Raw genomic sequence first — 11,498 nt, forward strand, 5'->3', positions numbered from 1 at the left:
AAATTGCGAAAAATGCTAACAAATAGCTAATAAATAACATATTTTTAGAACAGCAAACGACCCAATTCCACCCGTGATTGCAAAAGGAAGTTATTACAAACACTCGATCGGTGTTTAAAGTGAGTTTTGAGTAAAAGTGTACTAATAATTTAATAAATTGTCTGATGTAGCTTGATGCTAACGTTAGCTCTAATGCTACTAATAGCAAGTGCGTTTCTTCTTCATAATGCATTTCTGTCACAATAATTCACGTAAGGTTGTAAGAAAATGTTATGTTGTATTTTTATAGTAAGACTTTTGATAAATAAGGGCTAAATGCATACTGAGATTAAAGCGAGATTGCAGCTTCGTGTCTTTGTAAAGCCTGAAAAACCACAATAAAGGCTAATAAAGGTGGAATAAAAGCAAACGAATAATGATAAAAGAATAATGCGGATTAGGGCTGGGCGGTATGACGGTTTATTCTGTGACGACGGAATAAAATGTCTACTGTTACAAATTTTTATATTCCGTGTATACCGCAAAGTTTAAATTAGTGGGTGTGGTTAACCTCACGTGTAGCGCGCCGGGACTTGAGAACGATTGAGAAGCTGCACACAAGCGTATATAAGAAGAAAAACGGAGAAAGATAAGCATGCTGATAAAGAAATCCCACAAACCAATCCCGAGCAGCAGGAGTAGGAACTTGTTGTGAATTGAGGCGCGACATCAGTGGTATGGATGTGGTTCGGGTTTACAAAGGCTGACAAAGAGCAGAAAAATGTGATTTGCAAACTGTGTCACGTGAATGTAACCGTTAGCCACGGTAGCATGAGTAACTTGTTTTATCATCTAAAGGTGAAGCATGTCAAAGAATACAATGAAAGCCAACAGATGTGCTCCACGTCAGGTGTTCCGTCAACCTCTGGTGCTAAAAGCAAAAAACAATCTCAAACTAGTTTGGCCGAATCATTTACCAGAGGCACTCCATATGACAAAACCTCACGCAGATGGAAAGAAATAACGCAAGCCATTACAATGCATATCTGTAAAGACATGTCACCAGTTTACACAGTGGAAAAGAATGGATTTCGTGATCTGATCAAAACGCTTGATCCGAGATATGTAATGCCGAGCTGCAAGCACTTTAGTGAAGCAGAGTTGCCGCGGTTGTATGGAGAATGCAGACAGAAAATTGAAGCGGAGCTTCGCGATGCTTTATACTTCTCAACAACAACTGATTTGTGGACAAGCCGAACTACACAGCCATATATGAGCTTAACAATCCACTTCATCAAAGACTGGACATTGTGCAGTAGATGTCTGCAGACTTCCTATTTTCCCGAGTATCACACGGGAGAGATGATAGCTCAAAGCTTAAAGGAAGCGCTTCAGTCATGGGAATTGCGAGAGGATCATCAAGTCTGTGTCACAACTGATAATGCAATAAACAACATCAAAGCACTGCAACTAAATGACTGGACGCGGTTACAGTGTTTTGCTCATCGTCTTCATTTAGCCATTGGTAAGTGTCTAATATAAATTAATAACAATAATAGTTTTATAATTCTTTGACTTTTTTATTATTATTTATACATCTTGTTATTAGGAAGTACCTATGTTGTTAATCTTATTAATACATCTTAATTATAGAGATAAACGTTTTAAACATTTTTAAATGCATGCTACTTGTCTCGTGTAATTTGTCAGCTATTGCTACATTATGTTTACACATTGACCTCTATCCTTTTAATCTATTTATACAGAGAGAGGTGTAAAAGTGACTCAAGTTGACCGCGCAATTGGGGTGTGCAAGAAAATTGTGAGTGCCTTCTCAAACACTTGGAAAAGACAGCGTGAACTGGCCATAGCTCAGGTGCAGCTAGGCTTGTCTGCTCACAAGCTTATCACTGAGAGTCCAACAAGATGGGGATCCAGGCAACAAATGATCGAAAGGGTCATTGAGCAGGAAAAAGTAATCCTGCAAGCTGACAAAAAGACCAGACATTTGGCTCTGACATGGCAGGACATGGACGTTCTTGAATCTGTAAATAAGGCATTATGCCCACTCGTAGAGTTTACCGATGCCCTGTCTGGGGAACAGTATGTAAGCATTTCATACTTGAAACCTGTGCTTTATCTTTTTAATGAACAGGTTCTTAAGCCACAGGATGATGACACACAGCTCACCAGGGACATTAAGGTGAACATTCTTGACTATTTGAATGAAAAATATGCAGATGAATCCACCCAGGAGCTGCTTGACATGGCTTCCCTTCTCGACCCTCGCTTCAAAACCACATACATAAATGCAGAACGAGTGGACTACATGAAGACCAGAGCTGCAGCAGAGATGGAGAGCCTTGCAGCTGATCCAAAAAGGCCTGTCGAGGGAGTCTCAGTGCCACTAGCTGAAGATGCTGGAGAAAATTCAGAATGTCCTGCTAAAAAACAGAAGAAAAGTTTGGGAAGCTTCTTCAAAATTGCTTCACGCCAACGGCAAGCTGTCCCCCAGTCAGAAAGGGAGTCCATTGAAATGGAACTTAACAGCTATTTACAGGCAGTTGAAGTGGATGGTGAGACCAACCCCCTGGAATGGTGGAGGCAGCACGAGGCAAATTTTCCATGTGTGGCCAGCCTGGCAAAAAAATATCTTTGCATCCCTTCCACAAGTGCTCCATCTGACCGTGCTTTCAGCACAAGTGGGAATATTGTCACATGTCGCAGATCAGCACTAAAACCTGAGAGAGTTGACCAGCTTGTTTTTCTTGCACACAATTTTGTAATTGTTTTGTTTGACAGAATTTTTTATTTATTATTTAATTTATTGAAGTGTTTATATTTATTTGATATTTTAAAAAAAAAAATTCAAAAAGAGTTTAAATTTATTTTGCTCAGGAAGTGTTTACAGTTTTTTTTTTTTTTAGAACAAGCGTTTAGATTCTGACATTTTCCCCAAATGTTTACATTTTTATACTTTCTGCAAAATTTGTTTTATGTTACTGAAGTTTTATTTATTTCAATGCTCCGAGAAAGTATTAATAATCTGTACTGATATTAATAAAAAGTCTGTTCTCTTTAAACTACACACATGTGGCCTATTTATTGTTATGGTGAGGTTGATCAAAAAGTTCACTCATTCACTACTAATGCTCTAAATAAAAGTAAAAAAATAAAATAAGATGAGAGCCTATTCTTTATTTTAAAGTGGTATTTAATATATTAAGCAAGTCCCTTTTGTTGATTTACCTGAAAAATTATTATTCCGTGATATATACCGCTACCGTGAAATAAAATAACTTATTCTGTGAAATACATTTTTGGTCATTCCGCCCACCCCTAATGCGGATAATGTGTCAAACCTGGCAGAGGTGTGAAAGACTCGTTTGGTGAGAACAATAGAATCACGAATCGGGGAGTTTTCAGAGACAAACACACATACAGAGCACACAGGAGTGTTTACATGTGAGATATCTTACAGAGATGACAAGTGCCATAAATCATTCAGATTAGCCTTCTCTAAAAACACACATGACATGGCTTTAGAAAATATTTCATAAAATTCACAGTTTAACAGATTTGATTATGAAATTTTTAATGAAGTTTTGGAAGACTTTTGGCTTTAGCTACACTGTTTCTTAACTCATATCATACATCAACAATTTGATATACATTTAAAAAATGTTTTTAATATTTTTATTTTTGTTTTTATGTTTGAGCTTATATATCTCTATTATCATAACAGTCTGAGTAATTCTGATTCCTGAACATTAAACTTTGAAGTGTCAGCTTTGTGAACAAATGTTGATTATGTATCTAGTCAGAAAGAATCATGAGCAGAAACCTTTTTATTTTGGGTATGTAATTTCTGTCTCCATGCCAAAAAATGGGGGTTGACTGGTAAGGGGTTAAACTGGCTTCCAGTTACATTTAGGATTGATTTTAAAGTACTTTTACTCGTCTATAAATCACTCAATGACCTAGGACCAAAATAGATTGCAGATATGTTAACTGTATAATATAAACCTAACAGAGCACTCAGATCATTAGGATCGAGTCAGTTAGAAATACCAAGGGTTCACACAAAACAAGGGGAGAACGCCTTTAGTTACTATGCCGCCCCACAGCTGGAATCAGCTTCCAGAAGAGATCAGATGTGCTAAAACACTTGTCACATTTAAATCTAGACTCAAAACCCATCTGTTTAGCTGTGCATTTATTGAATGAGCACTTTGCGATGTTCGAACCTATTGCACTGTATTTTACGTTTTCACTGTATTTTATGTAAAATCGTTTTCTATTTTTTAACTGTTTTTAATTCATTTTCCAAAGTTTTAAAATTTCTTGTTTGTATTATTTTTCTTCATGACTATTTTACTTTCTTTTATGTTAAGTACTTTGAATTACCATTTTGTACGAAATGTGCTATGTAAATAAACTTGCCTTGTCTTGCCTTAAGTAAAGATTAAGTGCATAATATGTTTTTAAACTCCTTCATAATAGCTCGTTGTCTCATCTTGCAGTGTAAATAATAAAACTAAATAAACTAAAACTAATTAAAAAAACTGCTATGCAAAAGATTACATCGTAATCAATAATTAGCCATTATCACTTAGTCTCAATTAGTGGTGGAAATTTAGATTCTTTCAAGAGATTTGTTCATTTTCAGTTCATTCACCAAAATGATTCATTCAGATTCATTCACTTATTCGTTCAGTGACCATTTCTTCATATTACACAAACAAGAAAAAGGGTGTCTTATGTGTTATGTTTTACAGATGCTGGTCATATAATTAGAATATCATCAAAAAGTTGATTTATTTCACAAATTCCATTCAATTATAACTGACAACTAAGGAAAATCCCAAATTCGGTATCTCAGAAAATTAGAATATTACTTAAGACCAATTCCGCATTCTTGGGTCTGGCATATCGCATCGTCCTCTTTACAATACCCCATAAACTTTCTGTGGGGTTAAGGTCAGGCGAGTTTGCTGGCCTATTAAGAACAGGGATACCATGGTCCTTAAACCAGGTACTGATAGCTTTGGCACTGTGTGCAGGTGCCAAGTCCTGTTGGAAAATGCATCTTTGTCAAGTTATCTGGGAATTTCGTGCATCAGTATCTGCTTCTAACTCGAAAAGAGCATCAGCCAAGAACAGGGGGCACAGGGAACAACTCCAAATCACTTTTCAGCTCTTGTAATTGTAAGTTCTGGCAGATTAGACAGTAATTGAACAGTTTGCCTCAAATGGATTCATTAAGGTTGATAACCTTAAAGAGAAAAAGAAAAACAAAGAAAAGAAAAGGATACATTATTACTTCTGATTAAATTCTCAAATATGAACAAATACAATGTAAATAAAGATTTTACCACATAAAACTGTCTCAATATTTGTTCATTTACATATTTAAGCTCTCTTTCTTTCCTTATCAATACATACTATTATCATTTTACACAAACTAGTTAAACAAACGTGGTATCTGTCACTGTTGTATTTCTTCTAAACACAATTGCGTTTTATGAACACATGAGAACTATGCACCATACACTTAAATAACAACCACAGCATGACATAATTCACTGTTCTCCTCTATATTGTACATTATAATAGTCAAGTAACAGATTTAAGTGACAATCAGTCCTTCACACAATTAAATAGAAATGTTGTCATACCATCAGTGTCCCTGAGATGACCGATTGCTGATGCGTTTCCAGTCTTGTGTGTTACTCTCTTCAGCCTTTTAACTTTTCTGCATCCTCTTCATGCAGAAATTACTCTTGCCTTGAAACCGCGTCGTTAACTTACTGAAACAGTCGCGCCTTTCACTTTCTCTGCACTCTAGTTCTGCGTCTGCATTTGAGTTTTACTTTTTTCCGCGTTCACTCGGCATTCTCCGCCGCTCTTCCGCATTCACTCGGCATTCTCCGCCGCTCTCCGTCACTCAATTTGAATTCAGCTTCTCAGTTTCGCCGATTTTATTTTAACAGTGCAGCAATCTCAGACACAATTCAGCTTTTTAGCCTCACACCTCCCACTTGAACTACTGGTTCTTGAACCCAAGTAGGTCACACTTCCATTCTCCTCTGCTTGTTTGTCTGACTGTTCTTCTGCAGGAATCAAGACGACTAACCGTCTAACATATCTATGTAGGATGGTTGCAGGAATTTTGTTAGTCAAACCTTTGGTGACTCTTTTCCCTTTGCCTGTGACTTTCGCTTTATGTTTGATACTTGAGACAGGGTAGTTTGTAAAAACTCTAACATCCACATCTCTGACAACACCTTTGTGATCAGGATTGACTTTGACTACTCTGGCCAACTTGTACTGACTTCTCAATGCATTTTGGTCAGCCAACCAGACCACGTCTCCTACAGTAACATTCCATTCCATCGTGTGCCACTTGCTTCTCACGAACAAATTTGGGCCTGCTAACTGACTCCATTTCTTCCAAAATTTGTTAACTTCTCTCTGAATGATCTGTAATCTTTTGTAGGGATAACCTACGAAATCAAAGTCACCTGGGTCTCCCTTTGGTCCTGACCTTCCTAACAAGAGAGAGTTGGGAGTGACGTACTCTATACAATCCTCCCTGCTCTGGATTATCGCATCTATAGGTGTCTCGTTCGCCAGATTGGCTGCCATGTAGAGGAAGGTTTGGAACTCACCCCATGTGAAGATACCATTGCCTCCCAAGTTATGAAGGGCTCACTTTACTATGCGAACAGCAGCCTCTGCTGCCCCGTTCCTATGAGGAGAGTTTGCAGGATGGATTTTCCAGGACCATTCAGTACCATTCTTGGCAGCCTCTCCCACCAGCTCGGTTTTCTGCAACTTATCCAAGAACTTGTAGAGTTCTGTGAGAGCAGGTTTAGCTCCAACGAAATTTGAGCCTGGATCAGACCACAGTCTTCCCGGATGACCCCTCAGGGCTGTGAACCTCTGGTAGGACATTAGGAAGCCTTCAACAGACTTCATAAGGCCCAAACAAGTCCAAAGTTGTGAATTCGAAGGGTGCAGCTGGATTTGTCCATTCAGGAGGAAGGTCGCCCATGATTTGCTGACATCTTTTAGCCCTTGCTTTTCTACAGATCACACAGCTGTCTACTACCTTCTTGGCTAATCTCCGACCTTTAATCACCCATGCTCTCTTTCTCATTCTGAGAAGTGTTCCTGCTACTGCTTCATGATTCACATCGTGAGCTTCTCGGGCCAATAATGTGGACACCCATGCACTGTCAGTTAATATTGGAACAGCAACCTTTTCCTCATTAAATATTTGGATTCTGCCGCCACAGACTAAAAGTCCTGAGTCTTCTCTGTATACAGCCAGTCTATTAAGTGTAGTGTCAGGAAAAGTCGCACCCTCCTGGGCTGCCAGAAAGAGCCCTCTTAGCACATCCTCTTGTACTTTTACAGTAAGCACAGCCTTTCTGGTTTCATTCTTCATTGGCGCTTTCCTTTTCCCAACCTTTGGGTTCTGACTTCGAATTCCCAACCATTCCTTTATGCCGCGCCATACCCAGCAGGTGACTCTGACTAGTTTGGTTAAGCTACTAAACTGTTCCACATCCACTAGTTTTTTGACAACTAAGTCACCTGGTGTTCTTCTAGGTACGTTTTCCACAGGTTTTGATTCTCCTGCTTTCTTGCAGGTGCTTGGGTCAGAAGTGATGTTGGTTGAATCGCTCCTTTCAAGGCTTGGCACTTTGAAACTTCCTTTTTCTGTTTTTCCCAGGTCCTTCTTTGTTTGAGTTCTTGTCAGAACTGCTGAGAATGTCTTCCTTTGAAGTTTATTAACTCTGTCCCTGGCATCAGCAGCAACTTCGGAAGCAGATTTCTTTGGCCACTGTTCTACAGGACGCCTAAAGAATTGTGGTCCCTTCTGCCATACAGAATTGTCATCAAGATCCTCAGGAGTACCACCCCTTGTGATGATATCCGCAATATTGAAGTCGCCTGGAATCCACCACCAGTCACTGACTGGCCCAGCCTTTTGGATTTCTCCAACTCTATTAACGAAAAACGTCTGGTACCCATAACTATCACGTTGAATGGCTCACAGCACGGTCTGACTGTCTACTAGGTGGAACCAACGCTCAACTTCCATCTGTCCATGCTTCTCAAAGTACTTCCTGAGACGTACAGCAAAAACTGCACCACATATCTCGGCCTTTACAGCATCTCCCTTCTGGTCCAGCGGAGCTAACTTGGCCTTGGATTCAACTAATCTGACATCTATTCCTTGGTTCGTTTGCCACCTTAGGTACAGCCCAGCTCCATAGGTTTTGTCGCTACCGTCTGAAAACGTGATCCCCCATGGTTTTCCTTTCCAACCAACCGGAGTGAGACTTCTGTGAAACTTAACTTGACCAAGCCGCACATATTCCTCAAAAAGTTTAACAGCTTCATTCCTGAGATTTTCAGAAAGTGGTTGGTCCCATGTTTGACGGGTTAAGCTCCCTTTTCCTGTCTCTTGGAAAGCCTTCCTGACAAGATTTGCACCCTTTTGCTTGGCAGGTGTGACAAGACCAATTGGGTCATAGAGCCCAGCAACTTGGCTCAGCAGATGTCTCCTGGTCAAAGGGTTAGGCATCTTCACTTTCACTTCTTCCTTAAGGAGGTTCTGGCCCATTCTCATCTTCTGCTTTCTTTTTGAGAAGTTAATAGAAGTCATTATGTAGAGTTTGTCCTCCTCTACCAAGTACCCTGTGCCTAAAGCCTTGCTGTCTTCCTCCTTCATCTGGTTCGGGAGTATGATTACTAGACCTTGAGTTTTCTCACCAGTCACTTGCCTCCCACTTTGCCCTGATCAAACCCATGGCTTGAGTGCAAAACCGCCATTTGTCAGAATCTCTTGAAGTCCATTTATTATCTCGTTCAATCTCTCCTGGTCATTGTGGGATGTAAGGATATCATCCACATAACTGTCCTCCTCCAGGACCCTGCGCTCTTCTCTTAAATGAGTGAACTTTGCTAGTCTTGCCGTCTCACGCATAGCTAACTGTGCGATGCATCCAGCAGGGCGATCTCCGATGTTAACTCTTGTGATAGCGTACTCGCCTATCTCTTCTTCTTGAGTATCTCTCCAAAGGAACCTGTGAAGGTGTACTTCATGCTCCTCCAGCCACACAGAGTTATACATCTTCTTAATGTCCCCAAGAGCGGCAAAAACTCCTTTCCTGAATCTAAGCAAGACAGCTCTGATTGGGTTGAGTACGTCTGGTCCTTTTAGCAGAAGATCATTCATGCTCAGTCCCTTGAATTTTTGGCTACTATTCCAGACGAGCCGCACTGGAGTAGTAGTTGAGTGGGGATTTGGTGCCACCAAGTGACTTACATACCAAATTGGACCATTCCAACTATCATCCACTTCCTTGGTGAGTTTTATTGCCGCCCTTCTTTCCACCATGTCATGGACTTGAGCTGCATAAATGCTCTGCCACTCTGGCACCCTCTTGAGTTGTTTCTCAGTTCTTAGGAAAACACTTTCCACTCCACTTCTGTTGTACGGAAGGATGGCTGGGTCCTGCATCCATGGATACTTTGTATCCCAGTGTGGGGACTTACTGTGGGAGTCCTCTTCAACATAGGTGAGACCCTCTCTTATGATCTCAAGTTCTTTTTCTTCGACCAGGGTCATTTCCTTCCCTCCGGGTTGACATTTGCCACAGCGACAACCTCCACACTTTGGCTCGCAGGCTGCACCTATGCTGTCCCATCTCCACCACTCAAGAAACTCCTTTTTACTTGCCAGTGAGACTTTTGTTTCAACAATGTGATTTCTCCCCTTTTTGATCATTTTGGTAATACTAGGAGCTTCAGCCTTCTCAAAGATTTCCTCATATTTAACTGCAGCTGTCCTCATGGATCGCTCAAAATGCGTCTTAGACTCATACGCTGCCATATCCACCATCTCCAACAGCTCTGGGTGTGCTCCAGCCACCGTTTTGCCCAACGGGTTGTCCCACAGGACGAGGTCTCCCACGATCTTCAATCTTTGTGGTGCGAGTCTCCCCTCTCGATGGCTGATAAGGAGTACAATTTTCTCTGGTCTTTTCAATTCTTCAGAATCCACCTGTGGAAAGAATTTCCTAAGTTGCTCTGGAGTTACACTTCCTTGGACTTTGGCGATTTCTTCCAATTCATAGCATATCAACTGGTGAGCCTTCTCCGTTCCTCTGGAAGATTTAACTGTAATCCTGAGGAGGTATCTTTTTGTGCTCACTCTAATGGCCATCTTGCCAACTCCATGAACCACCAGGGTAATTTTCTCACCTCTCAGCTTGAGTCTCTCAGCAGCTTCATGGGTAATGTAATTTGTATCGGAGGCCAGATCTATCAAAGTGCCAATTTTCTGTCCAGCGTTTGTAATTACCTCCATCAGCATCATGATAACAGGAAGCTCTTTCAGCCCACTTTCATCCAACGATCACATCTGGTCTGTCCCAGAGCAGTTCACCATCTTAACTTTGTTGGTGAATGCCTTTTTGCACCTTTCCGCTAGTTCTGGAGAGAGCTCAGCCAAGAATTCCTCCTGCTCATCTGTCAGTCTTCTTTCTTACTATCTTTGAAGACAGTCTTTCCTTCACTCACGTTCTTGAGTTCTTTTGGGCAGAGGAAGTATGGGTGGTCTGATGAGGCTCCCCTTTTACAATCTTTGTTCGTGCAAAGGTAGTTATCGCTGCAGCTGTCATCTTCCTCATGACATCCCAAGCACTTTTTACATGCTCCCAGCTTTTTCATGATAGACCTCTTCTCTGCTAGTTTTAGTTCCTTGAACTTTTTGCAGAAGAAAATCTTGTCTCTATGCTTTTCCGCTCCACACATGATGCATCCGCTTTCTGTAGAAACTTTCTTTGTCATTCTGGTAAAAGCATAGTTCCTCTCAGATTTTCTTTCTGGTTTATCTGCTCTCTCTGAGATCTTGAGCTGCTGAAGTCTTTCAAGAATTTCTTCTTCTTTCTTTAGGAACTTTAACAGTGCATCAAAATGATTTTCTGGTGTGATGCCATTTGCAGGATCTGTCATGTGGACCAGCCAGTCTCTTTTCACAAACTCTTTTTCACAAACAACTTGCTCTCAATGGACTTTATTACAAGTGGGTTCTTCATTGCGCCAATATTTCCGAGATCTGTGAGATCCGCCAGAGCTTTTTCCACTGTTTGGGTTAATTCTTTAACCCTTCTTGGTTGATTTCCTCTCACAGCAGGGATCCTCTCTAACTCCTCAACAATTTCCATGGCAATTGTGATTTTATTCCCATAACGGTTTTCTAACACCCTGAATATGTCAACAGCAGTGTTATAAGATGATAACCTGAGCTCTTTGGAAATCTTCTTGTCAATGCTGTCAACGAGCTGGATCTTTTTAACCTCAGCTGACCCGGTGGGCTCCCCTTGCCTCTGGAGATTTTCCCAGTCCTTTTTCCAGTGGTAGAAATCCCTCTTATTACCACTAATCTTGGGTAAGCTTGTAGGTTTGATTCTTACTACTGGCATGACATGTGCTGCAGA

General features: G+C 40.7%; 1 protein-coding gene across 1 annotated transcript; it reads left to right on the forward strand.

Moving 5' to 3' along the window:
* Positions 1-658: 658 nt before the first annotated feature.
* On the forward strand, positions 659-6,114 carry LOC132107556 (E3 SUMO-protein ligase ZBED1-like). Its single transcript, XM_059513670.1, has 5 exons — positions 659-1,504; positions 1,746-2,026; positions 2,135-2,555; positions 5,973-6,045; positions 6,099-6,114. Exons 1-5 carry the CDS (start codon positions 721-723, stop codon positions 6,112-6,114), a joined length of 1,575 nt encoding a protein of 524 aa, XP_059369653.1. The 5' UTR covers positions 659-720.
* The last annotated feature ends 5,384 nt before the right edge of the window (positions 6,115-11,498 follow it).

The sequence above is a fragment of the Carassius carassius genome, chromosome 28 (assembly GCF_963082965.1).
Source record: "Carassius carassius chromosome 28, fCarCar2.1, whole genome shotgun sequence".
In the NCBI taxonomy this organism is placed as follows: Eukaryota; Metazoa; Chordata; class Actinopteri; order Cypriniformes; family Cyprinidae; genus Carassius; species Carassius carassius.

Bases quoted from the DNA above. Each gene is read 5' to 3' on its own strand.
- LOC132107556 (XM_059513670.1), top strand. From the start codon at position 721: ATGTGGTTCGGGTTTACAAAGGCTGACAAAGAGCAGAAAAATGTGATT. The intron at 1,505-1,745 runs GTAAGTGTCTAA...CTATTTATACAG, and splicing joins TCGTCTTCATTTAGCCATTG to AGAGAGGTGTAAAAGTGACT. The intron at 2,027-2,134 runs GTAAATAAGGCA...TTTAATGAACAG, and splicing joins ACATGGACGTTCTTGAATCT to GTTCTTAAGCCACAGGATGA.